The sequence below is a fragment of the Pleurodeles waltl genome, chromosome 9 (genome assembly GCF_031143425.1).
Source record: "Pleurodeles waltl isolate 20211129_DDA chromosome 9, aPleWal1.hap1.20221129, whole genome shotgun sequence".
Lineage (NCBI taxonomy): Eukaryota > Metazoa > Chordata > Amphibia > Caudata > Salamandridae > Pleurodeles > Pleurodeles waltl.
Genome location: NC_090448.1, coordinates 508,921,136 through 508,947,992, shown reverse-complemented (window position 1 = coordinate 508,947,992; position 26,857 = coordinate 508,921,136). Strand labels below are relative to the sequence as shown.

At 48.1% G+C, this 26,857-nt stretch overlaps 1 protein-coding gene across 1 annotated transcript in view; it reads right to left on the bottom strand.

Annotated features, from left to right (window-relative positions):
* KCNH5 (potassium voltage-gated channel subfamily H member 5) overlaps positions 1–26,857 on the bottom strand; it is a 703,848-nt gene that overhangs the window by 46,109 nt on the left and 630,882 nt on the right. Inside the window, exon 11 of the mRNA XM_069207374.1 lies at positions 23,332–23,528. Coding sequence (XP_069063475.1) covers positions 23,332–23,528 — 197 coding nt within the window. The remainder of the gene's footprint in view (positions 1–23,331; positions 23,529–26,857) is intronic.

The following is a 26,857-nucleotide window of genomic DNA, read 5'->3' as shown; positions in this document are numbered from 1 at the left end:
ACCGCTTTCAAAATTGTGGTCGCATGCGCCATCCTCCACAACATAGCCACCCGACGTGGGCTACCTCTCACCCCTGCAGACCCAGATTCTGATGATGAAGAGCAAGAACAACCACATCGCCATCATGGGGATAGGAGTCTAGCTAATCAAGGCAGACTGAGACGGGACCACATTGCAACGCAATATTTTGGACGGTACGTGTCAACTCCCACCATACTCACCTATTAACCATTTGTTAAGTGGAACAAAAATAACTGTTTTATTAAAGTCATGAAGAAACTATATACAAGTTGAAATTGTCCATGGGCAGGAAAATGCCAACCAGTCATGTGGCACATTAACGCCATGTGCCACATGAATCTGTCCTGGCTGTTATCTATGATCTCCTGCCCCTCCTGCCAGCCTGGCTGGTCCCTGCTGCGTCCATGGTGCTGTGCCTACCACTCCTCAGCACCCTACTGTGAGTGGCAGAGACACTGCTCACTGTTGAGCCCTCCTCCCAGGTGTATTTGTTAACTTCCTGGCTGTGATGCCATCATCATGTGCCAGGAAGTGTTTCCAGAGTGTTCTGGTATGCTTTCTGGAGTGTTCTGCTGCATCTGCAAGCAATTTTGAAGGTATTCGCAATTTGCGACACCCACTCGCTAATTGCGAGTTTGTTTTTGCACACTCGCAAACAGCGACCTCGCAAACTGCGGACTCGCACATAGCGTTGCGAGTCCGGCTGCGAGTCGCAAAATCGGATCGCTTTTTTTTCTGGCATTCCAATTTGCGACTCGCATTTTGCGAGTCGCATCAACTCGCAAAATGGGAGTCGCAATTTTTATTTTTGCTACATCTGGCCCATTATTCCTTGGATGTTTTTCCCGCCATGAGCCTATTGTATTGAAAATCCTGTTTATATGTGTCCATATTTCTAAGAGAGTGAAAGTGAAAACAGACACTAAGCTAGGTACTTGCATGGCTTACAAACTGAAGCCCCACTAATTATATTTCCTTTACAATCTGTTGTTACTTTCAATGTGTTGGTTTTAGTCTGCTTAGTTGTAAGGGGGTGGGTAAGAACCAAGTACACCCTATTATTGTATCCTTTTAGTTCTCTATCTGTTCTTGACAGATGGGTCACCCTCCTAATCTACTTCCAGCCTCTGGGCCACATTATATGCTTCTCAGCTACATATTGTCTCCCTCACTGTTCTCCAAAACAAAAGTTGACCAACTCTGGGTTTGTTGGGTTTACTCTTCACCAACAAGAGTAAACCCAACAAACATCATTACACAATACAGACCAATTTTTCTTTGGCTCACTTTCAGTTCCCTCATCAGCCATGCCTCTCCTGTGCATCCTCAGCATTTTGTTTCTGATATAAATTTCCAGATAGGCAGCAATGGCACATTTTCTCTCCACCTCTGATCTACCTGCACAGACCTGTCTCAAATTATTGCCTTATATGTAGCAACAAGATGGACTTTACCTGGTAACACCAAGGGGTCTATGTGACACAAACCAACATTTAGGGCCTGAATATGACCTTAGCAGATGATATACTCCGTCCCAAACGTGACTGATATCCCGTCCGCCATATTACAAGTTCCATTAAATTCTATGGAACTTGTAAAATGGCGGACATTGTATCCGTCACTTTTGGGAAGGAGTAATCCCCTCCATCAAGGTCGTAATCAGGCCCATGGTCTCTAGGTTGGCTATTTGTCTGGGTTATGAAGGAAACTGGGTTACTGATTGACATGGGTTGAGACTGTACTCATGCGCAACCACAATTTCTGGTAAGGGTTGGGTCTATGAGTCCAATATTTATGCTTTGTGCCATATTTGAAGTAGGAGAAGATTCTGAAGGTTTTCATCCTCAGAGGTGTTTGAAATTCACTGCCTCCTTGCTTTGGCCTTAGCTGTCTGGGGGTACAAAAGTCTAGGATCAAACACTTTGTGAGTGTACTGGGCAGGGCCTTGAGAAGTGCAAATGTGGTAGGTGACTGCTCCTCCTCCTCATCAAGTCAGAGATGAACCACCCTACCAACACCTGGTCCCTACCACTGTCTGGAAGCAATACAGAAGGACCAACTGCCAACTACACCTAGTCATGTGACCCAGGATACAGGCTGCAGGCACAAAATGGTTGGAATAACAAAATGCCAACTTCCTAATGTGACATTTTCAGAATTGTGACTTCAAATTCGGCTTTACCATTAAATAGAGTTTTTTATTTACAACTCTTTTGACATCAAACTCAATAGTCCCATCTGTTCTCAAGTTATCTCTTATTAAATATAACAAGGTAAACCAATGTTATCCTAAAGAAGATGTAGGCCTTGCAGTAGTGAAAAATGAGTTTAATAGTTTTTCTCTACCAGGACATGTAAAACTTAAACATATATATCCAACATTTTAAATACACTGTACCCTGCCCTGTTGTCTATTTAGGGCCTACCCTAGGTGTGACCTATATGTATTAAAAAGGAAGGTTTGGACCTGGTAAAAGTTTTTTTTGCCAGGTTGAAATGGCAGGTTAAACTGCACACACAGGTTGCAATGGCAGGACTAAGACATGTTTAAAAGGCTACTTAAGAGGGTTGCATAATCAGTGCTGCAGGCCCACTAGCATGGACATCATTTATGGGTCACCAGGAGTCGCTGTTGCAACCCCTAGCTTGGTCCCTGTGACCCATGGGACTGTTCTTGTGATCCCTTAGCTCAGGCTGCAAAGGGTAGCATGAGGAACAGTGGAAACACATAATGTTCATCTAAAAATAAAAGCATCTGGGATTTCCAGGCTACTTTTGTTGGGGGCGGGGGAAGTTAACATTTGCAACTGCTTCACTGTGTTCCATTATGTAAGGGGTTGTTTCAGTGTTGCCTAGCAACACACCCTTCAAGGCCTCCCAGGCAGAGGCAGGAACATCTTTGACCTGCAGGCTTTAGAAGGAGTGACAGCACCGAGGAGTTACAAGGACTGTTGTCAGTAGTGTGTGCCTGTATTCCTGTGTTCCTGGACCACAAGCCCTTTGGACCTGCAAGAAGTGCTGCCAAGAGCCTTGCAGTCAGTTACAGTAGGTGCTTTGATTTATTCTTTTAGCATTACTGCTATGTTTTGAGATTGTCAATGTGTGACACGGCCATGTGTTTAGGTGTCATTTACTTGTCTTGTGTGATACTGTGAGTGCCTTCTTGTTGCAAGTGAAACCAAGAAGTTATACCATGGTAATTAGATCTATTTAACAAATTAGCCCCGCCCTTCTTGAACCTGGTATGCAATTGGAGGCAGTGTGTTTCTTTCTGGGACTTGTAGTTTTTCTTTTGTATGGGTTCCATGTTTAGAAACCCTGAACTTGCTGAAAGTGTGTCACATTCAGTACATATAACATAAAGATAGTAAACTACAAGGCCAAGCAATAGTGGTGTGTGTTTCTTAGAGGAGTTGCATTATAATATCTCCACAAGGAAATGTAATAATGCACTTTTGGCACTGATCTATTAGTTCATTGGTTGGTTTGAACATTTTCATTTCATTGGTAAAAAGTAGGGGTGCAATTTTCAACCTCTTCTTGTGAGTGAAAGTTTTGTGCATCTGGCCCACTGTGTCTTATGTTTTAGGAACTGTTAGTGTTTTTACTATTGTCTAATTCTTAGCACCTGGGTTGCTATAGGTGGTGATATTACCAGTTAGCAGCCCAGGCAACAGGTATTAATATACTTAATAACTTAAATATGGTGTAAAAATGGCTATGTTTACGAAAGATGGTTCAGTGGTAGACAACAGTCCAGAGGTACTGCTTCACTGGCACACTCTGTGCAATATTCGCTGCCAAAGGCTTGTTGGATTGCCTTCCTATCTTTGCTAGTTTAGGTTGCGGGATCACTGTGGGTGAGTCGACCAACTGGCATCTTGGGCCAAGCAGCCTGAAAAGTCAGGTCCTCAAGAGCTTAGCTCTGTCAGTGCTGTGAAGAAGGGCCAGTCATTGTTCCATCTGGGGCTGGTCAGTTGTTGCCAGGCTCAACTGCCTCAATATGTCTGTGAGTGCCCAAGCAGCAGCTTACGTGTTATGGAGTGCTAGTTCCAGGGCCAGGCCAACAAGGACAGTGACTATCAGTTGCGGGTAAATCTGAGGTCCCTACTAATCATATTAAACTATTACTTACTTTGCAGGGACTTTGCCTCACGGTGACCTGGCAGAATCCATTTGTCATCTCTTCCCACTGGCCATACTTTACATATGTCATACACCCTTCTTAATAATAAGGCATATCCTCTAGTCTTCCCTAGTTATTTCCTCCCAACTGTCCGGTGCCTTAGTGATGCCACCGTACTTGAGGGTATTAGTCAGTGTAGAAACAATTTTCATGGAGGACCTAAGACTACACAGTTGGTCGTCCAATTAAAGTTCAGTCTTGGACTAAATACACTAAACCCTGTCATAACCAAGACATAATGTCAGACTTGGGTCCAACCAGCCATGATGTGTCACTCCTCTGTCCGGAATGAATCTCTGCACTACCATGAGGCAAGGAGAGAGGAATATATGTAACACAATTACTTTTGTTTATTCAACTAGTACCGCATAGCAATCTTTAATCCTTATGGTGATGGGGTGCATTAATAAAAACTATTAGTCAAATCCAAGATGTCTGACACTTGACACTTTATATCAGTTTGTGTTTATGTATCCCCTATAGCACTACATAGCTCTTACCTTTTTCAATGTGAATATTGGTGTCATTTTCATATTTTCATCGTGCTTATCTGTGATGTCACAACTGCTCAAATCTGGCACTTTGAGTGACACTTTATTACTACTGTGAGAAATTGAGAAAATGAGCATCATACAGGTTCACCTAAATGTTTTGTTTTTAAAAAGGGGAGCAAATCAGGTCCTCTACAACATCAGGACATATGTAGGCAGCCTCTCTGGACTTCTCTTGCCACTCTGTCAGCATGCACTTTTGTTTCCTTGAAGCAAGATGTCCCATGCTGAGTCAGAACCTCCAGGATCCAGGAATATCCCATGAACTGCAAACGGCTAATGCCTGATCTGTTTTGCCGCCCTTCCAACTACCATGGCAGACAAGTTATCCTAATGAATTTTCAATTTTCATCCCATCCGTTTCGGCACGCCTCCGATGGCAGTGCTGATACTGGTCCTGGTATATTTATTCCCCTGATGTGGTAATGACAATGTTAACAACACATGAGCACTGCTTGTGTCATAACTGATATAAAATCAGTGCCAGGAACACAGTGGCAGCTTGTCCTTATGGATGTTAGTTGGGGCACCAGTCTCTTTGTTTTATGTCAATTATTTGTTACGCTAATAGTGAGTGATATTACATTAACATAATTATATTATATTGTTTACAATTAGTGTAGTACAGTGTTCCAGGTTGGTGTCCACAGGAAGAAATGCAGAGCGCTGGATTTCAATGTGTCAGAATGTCAGGTTACTGACCCTAGGAGCCAATGCAGAGCACTGGGTTACTCTCACTAGACATTATACAATGTGCATGGTTAAAAACCCTAGTATGCAGTGCAATGTGCTGCACTACATTAACTACAATGTAGTACAGTGGGCCAGTTTAAAGTCCCTAGGATACAGTATAGTGTACAAGGTTATTTTCAATAGGATGTAGTAAAGTGTACTGTGTTTTCGTCCATAGAATACAGGGTAGTGTGTAGGCTTACTCTGACTAGGATGTATTGCAGTGTCTCAAGTTCGTCTCCCTGGTGATGCAGTGCAGAGTGCTGTTTTTAAAAAAAATCTTTTTTATTTTGATCATTACAACATTTCAAACTGATGCAGTACATTGGGTGCACATTGTTTGTATGGGTGTGTAGTTTATCAGTAACAAGGGTTTGTGGGGGAAGGGAGAGGGGCCTGAGTTTCTGTGGTGTCTGGTAAAGATAAATGGTATTCCTTTTTTGGCATTGCATGCCTACATTTTGCAGTTTGTATTCTTCCATTTTCTTAATGCTGTGCATAGGTGTTAGTTGTGTTTTGGATGGTATGTGTATGTTGTTCATATTCTGTGTCAACAGTCTCGTGTGTCGATTCGAAGGTGTGTTACTGCCCAGTTACTGTCATGATGCCTGGGTGTGAGTGTGATACCTAACTCACTAATCCACCCTGATTTTGATCAACATTGTGTGGCATGATATGTTGCGTCTCTGTGAGTGACACGATTTTCCAAGTTGAACTATGAGGGTGTATATAACTAGGTTGTGTGTCACCTATGATTGAGTGTGTTCCTGTGGTGTGTTGCATGGTTGTCAGGTGTTCTTGGTTTTAATGGCATGCATTGTGATTCAGGGAGGGTGTCAGTCATTTTTGGCTTCAGTCTGAACCAGGTAAGTGTCCAAATGCTCTCGCCCCACTAATATCCCGCCCCTGTCATTCAGTGATCTAAGCACCTGAGCCTCGGCTCCAGCCCATTGCAACACGTCTCTTAGTCATTTTTTGATATCTGGAGTGGCTGGTGCTTTCCATTGTATTGACGGTAGAGGTTTAAAGAGGACGAAAGCCAGGTCTATCAATCTATGTAACTGTTTATCACCCTTCTTTTTGGTGCGGATGTCTAATAAGCAGGATTCCAGAGTAGGGTACAGTTGGTGACTCGTTAGTTCCTCCGTTAGTGTAACTATTTCATGGCAGGCCCTTTTTATGGGTGGGCATGTCCATATCATATGATAGGAGGTGGCTTGCTGATCTCCCCAGCGGGGGTATGTGTGGGTCGAGTGTGGGAACATGCAGTTGAGTCGATGAGGGATCAATAAGCTCAATGTAAATAAATGAATTGAGTGTAACAGAATCTGGGGTTGCAGGACATATTTTTTACTTGTTGGAGTGCTTTGGTCCAATCGGAATGTGACAGTGGATGTGATATGGCTCCCTCCCATCTAGCTCTTGCTCCCATCTGACCTGTGCCGCTGTTTCCTAGGATGATATTGTACAGCAGGGATACCAGCTTCTCTTTTTCTGGGTTAGACAATAGTAAATGTAGTACAGGTGATGTTGGAGGCTCCGTTTCACCGTTCCGCCATGTGTTCTGTATGAGCTTTCTTATAACGCACTATGTTAGAAACTGGCCTGGGCCTAAATTGTGAGTGTTTTCTATTTCCTCTTATGTCCTGAGTGTGCCTTCTTTAAAGAGGTCCCCGATCTTGATAAGACCTGCCACATACCACGGCCCCAGTGTGTGGTGTGTATTCAAAGCCCTTTTTCCTTGCACGCCCAGCAATTGGGGCATAGGGTGGTGGTGGGGGTTTCTAGTCATGTAAATCTGCGTCCGCACACTCGGGCCATGTCCATTAGGTTATTACTGTGTATGGGAGGGCATGCGTAATATGTCATCCATGCAGCCACGTCAGTTTGACCTAGTCTGCACTGTACCATTATTTTCTCTGCTGTTGAGGTTGCACGAAGCCAGAGCAATGCCCATTGTAGTTGCGTCGCTGCGTAGTATAACTCAAAATTAGGCATGCCTCGTCCCCTTCTTCAAGTGGTCTATGCATTATAGTTAGGGCAACCCTGCATCTTGTGTTCCCCCATAATAATTCCACCATCAGGCCATTAAGGAGACAGAACAAAGAGCTGGGTAGTATCAGTAGTAATGCCGTAAAGTAATACAACAGTTGGAGTGTATTATCATCTTTGCGATTGCCACTCGCCCTAAGAGTGATTGTGGTAATGATCCCCAGAAAAGCAGTGATCCCCGAATTGAACGTATCACCCACCCCAGGTTGCCTTCCATGAGATCCTCTGTATTATTGTATATTTGAATACCTAGGTTACTTGAGGGTAACATGATACCATGATAATCAGTACTCTGGGAGATCAAGCCACAATTGCTCTGGAATGGGGTTTAATGGGAACAAACATGACTTCACCCAGTTCATCTTTAGGCCAGATAGATCCCTGAACATGTCTAAATCAAATCAAATCAAATCAAAAGAATTTCTAAAGTGCACTACTCACCCGTGAGGGTCTCAAGGCGTTTGGGGGACAGGAGGGTCACTGTTCGAACAACCATGTTTTGAGGTTTTTTCTGAAGAGCAGGAGGTCTTTGGTTTTGCAGAGGTTGGTGGGGAGGGAGTTCCAGGTTTTGGGGGCGAGGTAGGAGAAGGACCTGCCTCCTGTGGTGGTGCGTTGGATGCGGGGGACTGTGGCTAGGGCGAGGTTTTCTGATCGGAGGTTGCGGGTGGGAGTGTGAAAGTTCACTCTTTCGTTGAGGTATGTCGGGCCGGTGTTGTGGAGGGATTTGTCTGCGTGGATGAGGATCTTGAATGTGATTCTCTTGTTTATGGGGAGCCAGTGAAGGGTTTTGAGGTGTGGTGAGATTCGTTCGTGGCGGGGGAGGCCAAGGACGAGGTGCGCAGCTGTGTTCTGGATTCTCTGGAATTTGCGTGTGAGTTTGAGTGTGGTGCCGGCGTAGAGGGCGTTACTGTAGTCTAGTCTGCTGCTGACGAGTGTGATGAGTGCATGGGTGACTGTCCTCCTGGTCTCTGGGGGAATCTATTTGAAGGATTTTTTTAGAGTGCGGAGTGTGAGGAAGCAGGAGGAGGTAAGGGCATTGATTTATGTGTCATGGAGAGGGAGGGGTCCAGGATGATGCCGAGGTTGCGTGCGTGGTTTGCCGGGGTGGGTGCGGGTCCTAGGGCGGTGGGCCACCAGGAGTCGTCCCATATGGTTTTGTTGGGGCGGAAGATGATGATCTCAGTTTTGTTGGAGTTAAGCTTGAGGTGGTTAGTTGTCATCCAGTTGGCGGTGTCGAGGAGAGCTGCGTGTAGGTTGGTTTTGGCGGTGGTCGGGTTGCGGGTGAGGGAGTGGATGAGTTGGGTGTCATCTGCGTAGGATAGGATAGTGATTCGTTGTGATCGTAGGATGTTGGCTAGGGAGATCATGTAAATGTTGAAGAGTGTGGGGCTGAAAGAGGACCATTGGGGGACTCCGCAGATGATCTTGGTGGTGGTGGAGTGGAAAGGTGGGAGGCGGACTCTCTGGGTCCGGTCACTGAGGAAGGAGGTGAGCCAGTCTAAGGGTTTGTGGCGAATTCCTATGTTGTGGAGGCGTGTGCGGAGTGTGTGGTGGCAGACAGTGTCAAAGGCTGCGGAGAGGTCTAGGAGGATGAGTGCGACGGTCTCGCCTTTGTCGACTTTGATCCTAATGTCGTCAGTGCATGCGATGAGGGCGGTTTCTGTGCTGTGGTTCTTGCGCAACCCGGATTGTGAGGGGTCAAGAGTGTTGTTTTCTTTGAGGTAGTGGGATAGGCGGGTGTTGACTAGTTTCTCTGCAACCTTGGCGGGGAAGGGGAGGAGGGAGATGGGGTTATAGTTGGAGAGGATCTCTGGGTCGGCTTTTTTTTTTTTTAGGAGAGCAGTGATTTCCGCGTGCTTCCAGGGGTCTGGGTAGGTGGCGGAGTCAAAGGAGGAGTTGATTATGTCACGGAGTATGGGGGCGATGGTTGGGCTGGCTTTGTTTTAGATGCGATGTGGGCAGGGGTTGGAGGGGGATTCGGAGCGGATGGAGTTCATGGTTTTTTCGGTTTCTTCGTGTGTGGTGGGGGCCCAGGTGGTGAGTGTGGTGGGGTGATCATGAGTGGGGGTTGAGTTGGGTGAGTGAGGGGTGTGTGTGGGGGGTGTGTGTGGTATGAAGCTGTTGTGGATGTCCAGGATTTTGTGGTGGAAGTGGTTGGAGAGGGCGTCACATAGGGCTGTGTGTGTGAAGGGTCTATGTTGCTGGCTTTGGGTTTGGCTAGTTCATTAATGATGGTGAAGAGTTCTTCGCTGTTTTGGGAGTTGTTGTCAAGGCGTGCCTTGTAGTGGTCTCTTTTGGCGATGCGGATGAGTTCGTGATGAGTGCGAATGGTGGCTTTGAGGGTGGAGAAGTTGGTTGTAGAGGTTTCTTGTCACCATATTTTCTCCGCTTGGTGGCATTTGCGCTTGGAGTTCGGGGGTGAACCATGGGGCGTTCTTGATGTTGCGGTGGCAATGGGTTTTCTGAGGGGGGCTAGTGTGTCTGCGCAGGTGGTGATCCATTTTGAGAGGTTGTGGGCTCCTGTGTTAGGGTTGTTGGAGTGGAGGGGGGTTGTGAGACAGTTGGGAGTTCTGGCGTTCTGTGGGGATCTTGTCCCACATGCGGTAGGGTGTGGTGTGTTGATGGTGGTGTGTGGGGGGTTTGGCGAAGAAGAAGTGGACGCAGTGGTGGTCAGTCCAGAGGAGTTCGGTGGTGTGGGTGTAGGCTATGTGTTGGCTTGAGGTGAAAATTGCGTCGAGCGTGTGTCCTGCTGAGTGGGTGGGTGCTGTGACCAGTTGTTTGAGTCTGAGGTTGGTGAGGTTGTCAATGAGGGATGTTGAGTTGTGGTCTTGTGGGTTCTCCAGGTGAATGTTGAAATCACTGAGGAGGATGTAGTCTGTGGAGGTGAGGGCGTGCGAGCTGATGGAGTCGGCGATGGTGTCGCAGAAGGCGGGATGTGGTCCTGGTGGTCTGTAGATTAGTGTACCTCTGAGGGTGGAGTTGTTGTCAATGTGGATTAGGAAGTGCATGTGTTCTGTGTTGTCAATACTGTCTTGGGAGCTGGTGGTGACTTTGATGGTGTCCCTGTGTAGGATGGCGATGCCACCCCCTGGCCTGTTGAGGCGGTCTTTGCGTTGGAGTTTGTATCCCTTGGGGGTGGTGATGGCTATGTCAGGTTCTGAGGAGGGGGTTGGTCCAGGTTTCCGTGAGGAAGGCGATGTCGGGTGAGTGTGATGTGATGAGGTCCCAGAGTTCTATGGCATGTTTGTGAAGGGAGCGGGTGTTGAGGAGCAGGCAGTTGAGGTGGTTTGGAGGGTGGCGGTGGTGTGGTGCATGAGGGTGTTGTTGGGGGGTGTGTTCTGGTTGTGGGGTGGTGTGCTGTGGGGCTGGTTGGTGGGGGTGGGGGCAGAGCAGGTGTGTGCTGCGTTGGGAGAGTTGTGTGTGTTGTCAGGGGGGTCGCTGTGGTTGGTGTGTGGTGTGAGGGAGGAGGAGCAGGAAAAATGACAGGTGTGGCAAGTGAAGGGGCCATGAGTGTGTGTGGGGCTGGAAAGGGTGCAGGTGGGGCGAGGGCATGGGTTGAGTGAGTGGAGGATGAGGGGAGAGTAGGCTTGTCTGCGAGGGCCAGGGGGACTGATGCTGGTCGTGGTCTTGGCGTGGACGGGCGCAGACGGGCTTGGCACGCCAGCAGCACGTCCGTGTTGCGGCTTCCATAAATGGGGGGAGGGAGGGAGTGGCAGCTGGGAGGAGGGAGGGCTGGACGAATGGGAAGGCTAGGGGGGTGGGGCCGCAGGGGATGCAGTGGCTGGGGAAGCTGGGACAGAAAGAAGGAAACAAAGGGAACGGAACGGTGAGGTGGAGGGGGAAGCGGGAGGGGCCGCAGGGGACGCAGGGTACGCAGCGGCTGGCGAAGCTGGAACGGAGAGAAGAAAACAAAGGGAAAGGAATGGTGAGGTGGAGGGGGGAGGCGGGAGGTCCCACAGGGGACACAGCGGCTGGGGAAGCTGGAACGAAGAGATGGACACAAAGGGAACAGAACGGTGAGGAGGTGGCGCTGTGCGGCGGAGCGGGGAGCGACCTGCCTGCAAAGCAGGGTAAAGGGTTGCTCCTCGTTACCGCGTTGTGGCTTCCATAAATGGGGGAGGGAGGGAGTGGCAGCTGGGAGGAGGGAGGGCTGGACGAATGGGAAGGCTAGGGGGGTGGGGCCGCAGGGGACGCAGGGGACGCAGCGGCTGGGGAAGCTGAAACTGAGAGAAGGAAATAAAGGGAATGGAACGATGAGGTGGAGGGGGGAGGTGAGAGGGGCCGCAGGGGACGCAGCAGCTGGGGAAGCTGAAATGGAGAGAAGGAAACAAAGGGAACGGAACGGTGAGGTGGAGGGGGAGGCGGGAGGGGCCGCAGGGGACGCAGCAGCTGGGGAAGCTGGAACGGAGAGAAGAAAACAAAGGGAAAGGAACAGTGAGGTGGAGGGGGGAGGCGGGAGGGTCCGCAGGGGACACCGCGTTTGGGGAAGCTGGAACGAAGAGATGGATACAAAGGGAACGGAACGGTGAGGTGGTGGGGGGGTGGGAGGGGCAGCAGGGGTCGCAGCAGCTGGGGAAGCTGGAACGAAGAGATGGACACAAAGGGAACGGAGCGGTGAGGAGGTGGAGCTGGGCGGCGGAGCGGGGAGCGACCTGCCTGCAAAGCAGGGTAAAGGGTTGCTCCTGGTTACCGCGTCCTGGCTTCTATAAATGGGGGAGGAGGGAGTGGCAGCTGGGAGGAGGGATGGCTGGTTGAATGGGAAGGCTAGGGGGGTGGGGCCGCAGGGGACGCAGCGGCTGGGGAAGATGGAACGGAGAGAAGGAAGCAAAGGGAACGGAACGGTGAGGTGGAGGGGGGAGGCGGGAGGGGCCGCAGGGGACGCAGCGGCAGGGGAAGCTGGAACGGAGAGAAGGAAACAAAGGGAACGGAACGGTGATGTGGAGGGGGGAGGTGGGAGGGGCCGCAGGGGACGCAGCGGCTGGGGAAGCTGGAACAAAGAGATGGACACAAAGAGAACAGAACGGTGAGGAGGTGGAGCTGGGCAGCGGAGCTGGGAGCGACCTGCCTGCAAAGCAGGGTAAAGTCTAGTATTTTCATGACTTCCGGTAGTGTGGACGTGCACTTGTGTGGATATATTAATGCGTTGTCTGCATAGAGGGAAATAATGTGTGGAATACCTAGGTCCAGGATCCCCCACTGCTGTGCATGCAATCGGAGATGGGCTGCCAGGGGTTTGATTCCCATCACGAATAAGAGTGGCAATAGTGGACATCCCTGCCGTGTGCTGCAGCAGTTTGGGAAGCTCTCAGAAATTATTCGGCCAGTTTTCACTCAGACTGTGGGTTTAGAGTGCATGATGTTTATCCAGTCCCTAAAGTTGTCACCAAAACCTAGGTGTTGCTGTGTCTCCTTCAAGAAAGGCCATCCAAAGGTGTTGAAGACCTTTTCTATATTCAGTGACACTAATACTCTGTCGTACTCCCCATGAGAGGATACTTTCAGTAGGCGCGATAGCCTTGTGATATTCAGGAAGGTGTACCCGGGATGATGCCTGACTGGTCTTCGTGGAACAAATGGCCAATCATGGAGTGTGAGCAATTGGCCAAAACTTTACCGGGTATCTTACAGTCTAAATTAAACAATGATATCGGTCTATATGAGCACACGTCTTGTGGGTCCCGGCCTGGTTTAGGCCTGGTTTAGGTATACTACTATGAGTGCCTCATGTTGTGAGTCTGTAAGACTATTCCGCTGTTTTGCTTCTTGTAACACTTCCAAGAGTGGGCCAGCAAGGTGTACGGTGAAGGTGGAGTAATATTTAGCTGACAGTCCATCAGTTCCAGCCGCTCTATTGTGGCCTTGTTGGTGCAGTGCAGTCCGAATCTCATCTATGTCGAGGGACTCATCGAGCTCCATCTTTTGAAGAAGAGTAAGCTGGGTCAAAGGGAGGTTAGTGAAAAAGCATTCTAACTGAGCTGAGGAAGGAGCAGGCCCCTCTGTGTATAGTGTAGGGTAGTGTCTCTGAAGGCATCAGTTATAGATGCCTGGGAATTGACCGCCATTCCTGTCTCTAGTCCTAGTGCCCCTACTGGGGTATAATTTTGGTTGCCGCGAGTTAGCCATGCTAACATCCTGCTAGATCGATCTCCCTAGATGTGTAGTCTGGTGATATAGTGCCGGTAGTAATGCTGTCGTAGCCGCGAGTCCACATCTTTGTGTCATGCTTGTAATTCACGAAGTGTGTTGGGGTCTGTGGTGCCTCGCGCCACCTCGCGTTCTAGTGCACGCAGGTCCATCTCTAATGTGGTCAATTCAGGTGTTAAGATGTGCCGGACTCCCCCCATGGCTGAGAGGCAGTGTCCTCGTACCACCACCTTGTGCGCGTCCCATGTCACTGCTCACGATAAAGCGGTTCTCTTATTATGTTCGAAGTATCTTACAATGCAGTCAGCTAACTCTTGGTGGAATGGTGGATCTGTAAGTATGGTAGGCTGCATTCACCACAATGGCATGCTCGTGCGCGGTCTGCCCCATTGTAGTTCAACCCTTAACGGACAGTGATCAGATAGTGTCCTGGCTAAATATTCTGCCTGCAGGATGTCCTACGCCAAGCGTGTTGGGCCTAGAATTAAACCTATCCTAATATGCAGTCTGTGTACTGGGGAGTAAAAGGAGTATTCAAACTCCTATGGATGTTGTAATCACCATATGTCATATAGGGGGTCATTCTGACCCGGGCGGGCGGCGGACGCCGCCCGCCTGGCGGGAACCGCCAAATGGCCGCTCCGCGGTCAGAAGACCGCGGAGGCCATTCTGACTTTCCCGCTGGGCCAGCGGGCGCCCGCCAAGGTAGTGCCCGCTGGCCCAGCAGGAAAGGCCCTGCAACACAGAGGCCGGCTCCGAATGGAGCCGGCGGTGTTGCAGGGGTGCGACGGGTGCAGTTGCACCCGTCGCGATTTTCACTGTCTGCTATGCAGACAGTGAAAATCATGCTGGGGCCCTGTTAGGGGGCCCCTGCACTGCCCATGCCAGTGGCATTTGCAGTGCAGGGGCCCCCAGGGGCCCCACGACACCCGTTCCCGCCATCCTGTTCCTGGCGGTCAAAACCGCCAGAAACAGGCTGGCGGGAACGCCGCCATGGAGGTTCAGCCCAGCCAGGGGATCCCCTTTTCTGACCCCGGCTTTACCGCCACGGTCAGAATGGGCACTGAAGCACCGCCAGCCTGTTGGCGGTGCTTCCGTTGCCCGCGGCCCTGGCGGTCTTAGACCACCAGGGTCGGAATGAGGGCCATAGTCCTCTGTCTGACATCCAAGAGTTAAATCCCTGTGCCAGGGTTCTGCTGGGTATGCCAGGCAAGGGGGGATGGGACCTGTCCATCTCCATGTCCTGGACACAGTTAAAATCACCACCCAATATGCAAGGGACAGTGGGATCCTGGAAGAGGGTAGGTGTGATGGATGTTAGGAATTCTTTGGGTTTTGAGTTGGGGGCATATATATCAGCTAGAGCCAGGGGCGCTCCATCTAAAAAGCCTTTTACCAGCAGATATCTGCCCTCTCTATCTATAGTGAGGTGCTCTGCCGTATAAGGGACCTTGGGGGCCACCCAAATCAGTATTCCCCTTGTGAACGATGACACTGTTGTGCCATAGGCCCGGCCTCTCCGTTTAGTTTTGAGGTTGTTTAGTTCCTCAGCTGTAAGGTGTGTTTCTTGGATCATCGTTACCTGTATTTTGTTTTGTTTAATGAAGGTGAGTTGTTGTTTGTTAGGTGCTGCCATTCCCTTCAGATTCCATGTCAGTATATTGTACTGAGTAGCTCCCATGTGATTCTGAGTGTGTATGTTGCATTATGTGCCTGTGGTTCATGTCTGATGTCTAGTTCTGCTTGATTGTTTAGTGCCTCAGGTATTTTCCCTTCCTTTGTCCCTGTGTCCCTTTTTCTTTCCGGCTCCCCATGTCTGCATCAAGAACTTTGTGTGAACTAACAATTCCCCAACAACATCGAACCTTCTGGGCTGGTGGCCAACAGGCCTGCAGCCACCCCGCCGAACATAGCAAAAAACTTAACTGTTGTGGGATGTTTTTTCGCCCATTCGGAAAGTCATGATGGGAGTGCTGGTATCTGGATGGTGTTTGTGGCTTTGATCCGGCCTGCTCCCATTATTAGCCGAGTCCTTATACTCCGCACCCCTATCCAGCTGTGGCTGCTAGGTGCGTCTGTCGAACACTGGTGGCCATCGCCTCGATGCAGTGAGAGTTCTACAGGCGTGGCTTTATGCCACTGACGTGAACCAGTGTCTTTGGGTATAAGTGTTTTTGGGTTCCTTAAGTCAATAAGGACGGTCAATTGTTGTTGCAGCGAGGTTATTCATTAGTGCTTCTAGCATACATGAATCTAGTCCCCACGTTTATGGAGTGGATTCTCCATTTAAGTCACAGTCAGTGCCAGCCATAGTAGTGTGGTTACAAATCATCTGCTGTGCGTGGGGTGATATCTGGCCCCTGTTTAGAGCTGGTTGTCCTAACATTTGAATGACCCTCTGAAGAAGCAATATCGGAGGTGAGGCCCTCCTGTAGAATTGTGAAGAGATTGGACATGAACTATGTGGCTTCCAGTAGTACTTGGGCTTGAATTTCTTCTGTTTGAGCTTTCGTCGGTCGCACCCTGTCACCCAGTCTCCTTTTGCGTCAGGGGTCAGTCTTCCCTTGGGTTGAGGTCCCTCTTGTGTCAATTGTGTCAAGCCTTTAGCATGCAGCAATGTCCAGACATCTTCTGGGGTTGGGAAAATGTGAGTTTTCTCTCTGTCTGTCACTCTTAGTGTCGCTGGAAAGAGCAGTGCATATTTGATACCATGTTTGCGCAGGAGTTGTTTGACCTTTGTGTATGAGCTTCTCCTGCGCTGTACCTGGAGTGTGTTATCAGGATAGGCTGTAATGGTGGCGTTTTCGAATATCCATGGACCCTTTGTCCAAAAGGTCTGCAGGATGAGGTTTTGATCACAGTAGTTGAGGAGGCCGGCTATCAGTGGCCTGGGTGGGGCACCGGGTGGGGGTGGTCTGTCAGGGATTTTGTGTGCTCTTTCGATGGAGAAGAAAGCTGGCACCTTGATCTCCAGTACCTTGGTCGTCAACCACTGTTCCAGAAAGAGTTCGGCATTGGGTTCCTCCGCGCGTTCCAGGAACCCCAGTAATCGGAAGTTGTAAGACTCAGTGATCTCCTCAGTGATCTCCCTTCTGCATCTTCGGCCTTGCACTGCAGGGAAGCCACTTCTGTCTGTAATTGCGTTACCGTGCTGCGGAGTTCCTGTACTGTAGGCTACAAGGTCGCCAGAGATGATCTCCTGTATCTGCCAATTTGCGTTGGTCCACTCAAAGTAAATTAACTTCCTGTGACACAGATGCAATCTTAGTTTGTAAGCCACTTTTAGTGTCTAGTACTGCTTGCAGGACTTTCTCCAATTGTCCGGAATGAGTTTGAAGCATGGTGTTCATCTGTTGGAGAATGGCTCCGTCTTCTCCCATGGCTACGGTTGTTGCCAGCAGGGCCTATCCTAATGGTAAGGGGAGCTCTACTTTATTGGGCTTCACCATATTTCGCTCCGGTAATTCTGTGCCCACAGTTCCTGGTTCACCGTTGGCAGTCTTCTCAGTATTGTGGTGTTCGGGTTCAATACCCCAGGGGTTTCTTAAATGCTCAGTTTTCAATACGCCTGGGGTGTCTTATATGCTCTGGTAGCTGTCTCTAGGGGTCCGTCCCCTCTATGTTGCTCCATACATTTCCAGCTCCTTCAGAGGTGGGCCTCACCGCTCCACCTGTCTTCTGGTCTCTAGTTTAATGTCCGTGGAGTGGGCCATGAACTGCAGGTGTTTTTTCAGTGAAGTTGATGCTCTCAGTTGGGGTCCCTGGGGCCTCTGTTTTTGGTGTGGGTCCTATTGAGACAGCTCGTCCTTTCTCAATAGTGGCCCTGCACCGCCCAGTGTCAAGGCAGGTCAGTCTTATTGTGCAGCACGATCTTCATTTCCGGGACTATGGTCATTTCCCTCCTGCGGTGAAAGCTACTCAAAATGTTGAATGCAGAATGCGCCCATCTCTCAGTTCGGGACCCAGTCGCCATCGTCAGCCTCTTTAGAATGTCTTAGCTCCTCAGACTCACCACTTTGTCTCGTGTTGCTCCACCTAATGTCTTCAGACCACAATTGTAACCGCTGTGGCACTCGGTGGTGTGCCGCTGGTCTCAGCGTCGACTCCAGCATCGTTGTTCGCTGCAATCTCCGAGGTTCATGTCAGCCTCACCGTCAGTGCCTGTGTCCCCGGCACCTCGTCCGCAGTGGTCGTGTCTTGGTTTCCACGTTCAACTTTCCGCAGCGACTGTTGGAAGGTGGCCGTACGGTGTGCTCCAGCAAGGGCCTCGCGTAGACGCCCTCACTCTGCCTTGTACAGCAACATCCATGGGACTGCTGCGCTCTGTTCTCTTGCGGTGGTTGTGCACTCTCTTCACATAGCACGCCCAAACCCAGTCTGATATCGTCCTTGGTCTGGCCAGCACTCGCCGGACCTAGTCAGCTTTAATTCAGGGTGACTGGGGGCCTGGGCAGGGTAGATTTGGTTGAATATTAATCGGGCCTGAAGCGGAGCTCCATCTTAAGCGTCCGCTCCAGTCGCCATTTTGACCATGCACCCGCAGAGTGCTGGTTTACTGTTACTCTTTAATTTCAATTAGCTGCAATATGACCTTCATTGGCAGCTGAGTAAATCAAAAATGTATGATGTGTGTGTGTGCTTGAGAGTGAGTATGTTTATTCGAGAGGGTTGTGTAAGGATGAATGTATGCGTATGTTTCTGTGAGTGAAAGTGAAGGTCAAAGGGCATGTGATGTCACTTTCGCCACTCCTGGCATTTTTGCGAATTGACATCCATGCCCACGAGCAGTGTTTAATTTACAGGCCCTGGATGCATGTAGTACCACTGTACTAGGGGCTTAAAAATAAAATTGAATGTGCCACTTGGGGGTAAGCCAATGTCACCATGTTTTAGGGAGTGAGGACACGCACTGTCACTGGTTAGCAGCGATAAAGTGTACAGAGTCCTAAAGACAACAAAAACGAGATCAGCAAAAAAATGGACGAATAAGGCAATACGTTTGGGGAAGAGTTAGACCGCGCTAGGGCTGACAAGTATAACGGGTTCTCCGAGGCTGAGCGCTTATTTCATTTGATACGGTGTGATCTTGAAAGGACGATTTTGTAGTAATCATTTGCACATATTTAACATACACTGTCAAAAAGACTGGTGGCTGCAACAGGCGAAGACTCATAGTTATGACGCTGAAAATTTGCCAATTGTATTTATTAGGAAGTACTTCACATACGCAAATGTCATAATCATACCTTTGAACTTAATTACAAGCGTTTTAATTCAGTTTCAAAAGCAATATGTGTAATGAATAACAGTGGGAAAGCATGGGTGAGTGACGAATGTGGTTATTATATGCGAATACTAAAGCTGCTTTTGAAGACACGTTCTTTCGAGAAACGACGTTTCTGTGTAAACAGATAAGACATACTGAGTTTGCTGAGGCAGCGAGCGAATCAAACAAAACAATTTGTGAGTGAATTCAGAATATTGTCAACAGCACAACGACAGGCTGTAGATTATGCACTCAGGTTTAAGGCAAGTGTGACTTTATGTTATTTTTTTGTAGTGATTTATGTAGCGCAACAAACACCTCAGTGGAGTCCCTTGGCGCTACAGTGGATTCTCTCCGCTATATCGACGTAAAAGGTTAAACGAAAAGGATATTTACTGTGCTGTGATTTCCTTTCATTATTCGCTTATATGAATTGTTTTGATTTACTTTCCAACCTTGGGATATTTGCGGAACATACACTACTTATTTAAATAGTTGGGATCTGCAGAACAGTGATCAGGATCTGAAGTTACATTTAAAGGATTCAAGATAGGTTATGCTAGTTTTCGAGTTAAACCGAGTTACCCTTTACTGAAACCTAAACCCTAATACAAGCATTGACAAAGCCATTTGGTCTAATTCAGTTAAACAATGCATGCAAACACAAGCATGCAGAAATGCAGTTCCATTGGCTTTGCCATCGTATTGTTTCTGATGATATTGCTGGTGTCTTTATTGATGGTGATATTCTTGATGAAGTCATACTGGTAGTTGTTCTGGTGTTGGTGGTGTGGCATTCGTGGTCATGTTGGTGATATTATTGTGGTGGTGTGAACGGTACTGGTGGTGCTGATAGTGGGGTGGTGCTGGTGGTGTTGTGACTGTTAGTGGTGGTATTGGTGATAGTGCCATCGGTGGTGTTATTGGTAGTTTATGTGGTGGGATTAGTGGTGGTGGCACTAGTATTAATGGTGGCATTGGTGGTACTGAAGATGTAATTGGGGTTTTTCGCCAAGGTATAGGTGGTAATATTGATGTTGGAATTGGTGACGGTGGTATTGGCATGCTTTCAATGGCATTAATACTGGTAGTATTGGTGGTATTGTGGCATTCATGTCTATATTAGTGAAGAAGTCGTATAAGCGGCATTGTGGTATTGTAGATGGTGTGGTTGGCAAGGGTGGTGATGTTTAATTGCTGGTGGTGGTTGTAGAGGTACTTGTGGTGATATTTGTGATGCTGATGGTGGTACTGTTGGCACAGATGGTGCTTCTATTGGAGGTCTGGGAGTTGGTGGTGGTTGTGTGAGTTCTATTTGCGTTGGTAGTATCATAGCACTGTTAAGGAGAAGGAAAGGTACTGTTCTTAATAAAGCACAGTTTTTACTCATAGATGGGGTGTTTTCTTTGTAAAAGGAAGCAACAGATGAAGCTTTTATTGTAATTGGTGTACTAAAAAAGCATGAGCAGCACAGTAGATATTTTTGATAAATGTGCAGTACTTTTGTTGAATCTTTAAACATGCCTTTGTGCTTTTCCTTTGTGAACACAGTTAAACATGTTATCATGACAGAAAACTAAAACAAGTGAATGTGTAAGGGCAATTACTGAATGGCATTGTGTCTTCAAAGCATTCAAACAACAGGCTCTTCCTAAACTAAAAATATAAATCAGCAGTTAAAATAGCATAGTACCAGTAAAGTAAATACATCAAAGAGCCCATACTACTTCTCAATTGCAAGCTATCTGTAATGTCAGATATGCAGTTTAACCACAGAACTACATCATGCTCCATCACCATAACCTAATAGGAACACAAATAGGTCAATGTATCAATGAGCTACATACCATAGCCTTGACCGACAGCCCAGCCAAGCCGCAGCAAAGTGTAAACAAAGTGAAAGCCAGCGGCTTAAAGAGCTTACTCATGGCCCACTCTCTCTCTCTCTAATTCTTGTAACTGAACAGATGGCATGAAGTCATCAAGGTAGCTCCAGGCCCACACTTTTTCTGACTTGATGACATGAGACCATCAGGAAAAAATAATCTGTCTGTACCCAGAACAATATAAAATATTCTTAGCTTTCAACAGAGATAAACCATTCTCCATTTAATGCCAGGACATCCCATTCCACCAAAGGGACCCGATTCACAAAGAAGCAGCTGAGAAATGTTAGGAATTTACTCCAGGAAAGTTGCTCCTAAATTTCCGGTAAAAGTCCAACTTCCTTCGAATTCTCAAAGAATTACAGAAGTACTCAAATGGGTAAGCATTTTCTCGTAGAGAATGCAGAAAGCACAAATATCTGCGAATGTTAATGGAACACCAGAGTATTGACACTTATAAACGTTTATATAGTTCTGCATGTGGAAAATAGGTCTCTCTGTGGAAAAAGTATTTTTTCTATGCTTCAGTTAAGATTAGTGGTTTCTCCTTCTGGTTACCACATGAGCAACATAGCTGCTCCTGCCAGTGATAGGATCAGGAGCTACCGACACATGGTTTGTAAAAAACGACTGTTAGACCTTTCAGCTATAGGGTGGTCCTCTCCCAACATTCTGCTTTCTTTCTCCATTTTTGCTGATCTTGTGTGCCTTAGGGCTCTGCACACTTTACCACTACTAACCAATGCTAACGTGCATGTGCTCACCATTTAAAATATGGTAATATTGGCTTATCCCCAAATGAATTATTTAATTTACTTAAAAGTCCCTAGTAAAGTGGTACTATAGGTATTCAAGGTCTGTAAATTAAATGCTCCAATTAGGCCTGCAGCATTTATTGTGCCACTCACTTAAGTAGTCCTTTAAATATGTTTCAGGCTAGTCATTGAAAGCTGTGTGTGCAGTTTTTAAACTGTCATTACAACCTGGCAAAAGAAACCTTTTGCAGGATCAATCTTTTATTTTTAATGCATATAAGTCACCTCTAGCATAGGCCTGGCAGCCCAGAGGGCAGGGTGCTGTATATATTTAAAAAGTAGGACATATACTTTTAAGTTTTATATGTCCTGGTAGTGAAAAAACGTAAATTAATTTTTCACTTCTGCAGGGCCTACCCCTCCCATAGGATAACATTGGAGTTTCTGTATTACATGTATTAATTTGCAATTTCCAAATGCAAGTAGGTAACTAGTTCATGTTTGGTGTCTTTGGAATTGTAAGAAAAAACCCTAACTTGTGGTGAGGTCAGATTTTTTATTGCAATTTTGAAAATGCCACTTTTAGAAGTTTGACATTTTTCTGCCTTAACCATTTAGTGCCTGTAGCCTGTCTATAGTTTCACATGATTGGGTGTAGCTGACAGTTGGGCTTTGTGTTTTCTTTGTAGACCGCCATACACAATAGAGAGCTTAGGAGTGCCTGGATGGGCCATCACTGGGAGGATGAGAGGGAGGCCCTGGGCCGAGCCCTACCTACATTTGAATAGGCTGTGTATTGCCTTCACACAACAAAAGTGGTCAGTGGCCTGTGCTGTGCCACCTCTCTCCCAATGGGGCTCTGGGGGGCAGCTGACCACAGAGAGATCTGCCCACCAGTGGTTTTGGGAGAGTGGAGCAGTCCAGCAACTGCCACTTTGTGCTTTGGGCTTTAAAATAGCCTAGCATAGCCCAAGGGATATATGGAATATGTGACTGGTGACTGGTGGAAGGGAGTCCTTAGTGAGATCTTGAAGTCCCACCCTCCTGTCACTCTTAGGGAGGGTTTATTCTGTTTAAGTTTTAAAAAATACATCTATGGTGGCATTGTTGGGATAGGTACGCAATAGGGGATCAATGTTCTGGTTGTCACTGAGACAGGTGCATGGCGGGGTCCTGGAAGATTTTGCATGAGTTTACAGAACTTTGATTGGTGTTGCCATTGGTGAATCACATGAAAGGAAGGGTTGGCAAGAAGTTCAAGGTTATGGATAGGAGTTTGATTGTTTAGAGGTTAATACATGCAGTCATAACCTTGAGACAAAGTTAAGGTTGAAATGCACTACAATCCGAATGTTATAGCGGCGGGGGGGGTATGTGGGTGGAACTTTAGTGGTGGAGGTAGTATATTGGATAGTATAATTGATGTATTATGAGGTTTTAGTTATGTAATGATGATTACTGAGGCAAATGTGTTTTGTGCACCTGTTTCAATAAGGCAGACTTTCACAAAACAAAAAAGGGCAGTGGTCTGTGCTGCGCCCCATCTCTCCCTAAGTGCTCTTTTCTGTGAATCAGTGGATTGTCTGTATTTTCTCTGCAAGTGTCTGCTATGCACAAATCATCAATACATGCATTTGTAATCAGTTTGGAAACCTGGAGCAATTGTTGTCCGCCCTCACCAAAAAATAGAAACATGATTTAAAAGACAGTTACAAAAAGAATGGTACAAAGTGCTTACCCTCTTTCTTAGATTGCAGGTGAGTGTCAGATTTCTGGAAAATGAGTTAGCAAATGCTGTGTAAAAGTCCAGCACCTTAAGCAAGGCTTCTCGTTTAATGATGTGTAAATCACAGTAAGTCAGTGCTCGAACATTGGCGCATGCGTGAGCAAGGGTGGTTTCTTTCCAAAACACGTCCCCGAAAACATCTCCTTTCCCTAGAAATTTTTTAAAAATAATATGATGATTTGCTCGCCTCAATTCCAGAATATTTAGACTGTTTGTTAGAAGCACACATTGAACAACCATAACATTGTAAATAAAACATTTACAAAAATAAATCGAATGTAGTAACCAAAAATATGGTAGTAAAACTTAAATCCTGCTGGAGTTTCAATGTAAAATAAGCATTATATAAATAGGTGAATGGAGATGTTTGCGATGTGTGTGTTTAGGTCTGTCTATAGATAAGCTAAGCTACCAAACAGAATTCATGTAAAGAAGACAAAATAAGACAGAGAGAGGGAGAGGCATTTGTGGAGCTCCTTCTGTCATTGCTTACTTATGTTCCGCTCCATTCATCCAAGACTTGTTGGAAGTATTTTCAGTTTGGTCCAGATCACCCCACAGTCACTTGGAGAAGGGACTTTTCAGTTATGACATTTTGTGGATTCTTACTTCAGAGTTGTGACTGGCAAGCGAAACAGTCTCCTGGATCTCAGCTGATGAGAGCCACTGGTTAGGCACTTCAGAGTGTCCAAAGAGTACAATGACCAGTAATGGAGCCCTCAAGCAGGATGGACACTGCATGAATTTTAAAAAGGTAGATCCCTGTATGTATATAGCTGTTGATTTAACTTCTGGGCATGGCTAGCAAATTGATCTTTTATATTCGAGAAATGTTCCAAAATTAGCGATTTTCATGACATTACATTACATGGTTTTAGATTTAGCAGGTGTGAAATTTCACATAATTTATGGCCATGGAAGAATTTTTGCAGATAATGTTTTACAGGGGAGGAGCCAAGATGGCGGCCGGGACGGTCGCTTGATCCGAGCGCTCCGTTCCCGGCCACTTCGAGATATCCTGGCAGGCGCCCCCCCAGCGGCCTGACAGGGACGGCCGGGACGGCGGCGCGGCTGGGGGAGACCGGGGCATTCAGCTCGCGCTGCGAGCGCGCTCCGGACCCCGCGGGGCGAGTCTGGGACTCGTCGGCCCGCGCCGAGAGAGCGGTGAGAGGCGGGGGAGCTGCGGCTGCGGCCCCGGTCGCGATTTCACCGGGCGCGGCCGCTGCCTGCCTCCCCGCCTGCCTGAGACTGGGAGAGCAGGGGAGGCGCGTCCGGTGGAGGATTGTGCAGTCTTGCACTGCCGGGCGCCCTGGGACTCCGTCTTGAGGAGCTTGGGCGCCATTTTTGATCTCGCCGGCCGGCGGGGAGAAGGGCGGCGGAGGAGCAGTGAGGAGGCCCGGCAGGGCAGACGCGGAGCGGCGGCGGCTCAGCAGGCAGCGGGGATTCCAGGACCAGAAACTTTGAGCATCAGAATAAAAAAAAAAAAAAAAAAAAAAAAGAATAAAAATAATAATAAGGTGAGGAGGGCGCCCACGAGGAGGGGAACACCAAACTTCACGGAGGAGGTAAACCTAGGGGGCGGCAAGCGCCCCCCCCCCCCTCACTCCACCGCTCCACCCACGCAACTGGGCAAGACAGAAGCGCACTGCGTGCTCCTGGGAGCACAGCTTATCCACCACAGGCAGAATGGATGGCTGGGCTGGACTGTGGATGCGTGGACTGTTCTGGACTTTCTAGCAGTGGATCCCTGCCACAAGGGTTCCTAGCTGCACAAGGCATATTCGCAGCACCCCGCGAGCGCCCCAACCCGGGACCTTTCCCGTGCCTCGGCGCCTCACCCGGCCATCCAGCAATTCTCCCCTCTATCTGAGGGAAACCTCTGACACCAAGCCCCGCCGCCACATAAGAAGAAACAAGCGCTCTCCCCCAAGGACAGTACCCCCTACACATTACGACACGCCCGGCGTACAGCCCCATGGGAACGCTGACTTAGACCATTGAACTTATCAATGACTGCAGTATTTGTCACTGAACACACAGGCCAAAATTAGCCAAATCAGGACTGGATGCTCCTTTGCTTTACTGCCTAATCGCAAGCCCATCAGTGCGAAATCCCTGCGGATCGGGAGGCACCCCCCTGACAGCCAAAATGGCCGGTAGAGCCAAGTCAACCAAGAACCCAGATCGAACAACCCAAGCGATAACGCCAACAGATCAACAACTTGGCCCATCCTTACAATCTCTGGAAAACACACTACTAGCGCATTCAGCCCAGTTCGAGAAAGTATTGCAGGCAATACTTGACACTAAGTCATCACTGGAGGGCAGAATTGATGCAGTCGTGCAAGACCTGAACCTCCTGCGAGTGGATCATCGCAGCCTAGCCGAAAAAGCAAAAACAACTGAAGCTGAGATAGCGGAACTAACCCCAATAGTGCAAGGGAATCAAAAACAAAGTCAGCGCATGGATGAAGAGCTGAAGATACTCTGGAGAAGATCCGAGGAAATGGAGAGCAGGGCGCGCCGAAATAACGTGACATTTCTGGGATTCCCGGAAAGTATGCGGCAACCGGAATCAGAAATTTCCCTAGAGCAGTGGCTAATTAAAGAGGTGTTAAGTGGGGCTCCATCCAAGTTTTTCTCAGTTGAAAGGGCTTACAGAGTTCCGGGTAGGCCTCCGGCCCCTGGCCAGCCCCCCAGACCATTGATTGCCAGGTTCTTAAACTACAGAGATCGAGATGCAATATTGCAACAATTCCGCAATAAGGGCCCGTTCAAGTATGAAGACTCGAACATCAATGCTTACCCTGACTTCACGCAAGAGGTGCAGAATCAGCGTAATTCTTTTGTTAAAATCAAGCAACGCTTACGAGAACAGAACATAAAATATGCCCTGCTCTTCCCAGCCAAGTTGAGAGTAGTGATGGAGGACCGTACCCATATATTCACCAGTACCGAGGACGCCTGGACATGGCTCCATGCCAAGGGCCTTGCACACCCCCGGGAAGACGCAGATGAGGACGAGAAATGGGGGAGATCCACTGCAGGGACGAGATCCAAACGGCGTACCAGAGGCCAGCCCAATGTCCGGCAAGCAGCAGAGGAAAGAGCAAAAGTGCTTAAAGAGACGCCACTACACATGCAAAGCAGCAATATAACTCCCGGTGGGCTTGTGGAGCTGGAACTGGATTCAGACACAGCCAGCTCCGTATCCACGGTAACTGGAGAACTAGGTGGGCCGAAGGTCACTCCGAGATCTGCGGATGAACTATAAACTAGTCGCTCAGATCCAGAGTGAACACTAGGGATGGCGATCGTACCAGGAAAACCTGCAGAGACTCCACGACACTGCCGAGTTGCGGGGACAGAACGCTTCCAACAATATACATCTTTGATATAAACACTAAGCTAAGTGACTTGGGGCACAAACAGGTGGCAAGAGGCGGGCGGGTGGGGCCAGAGGGAACGGAAACATGCC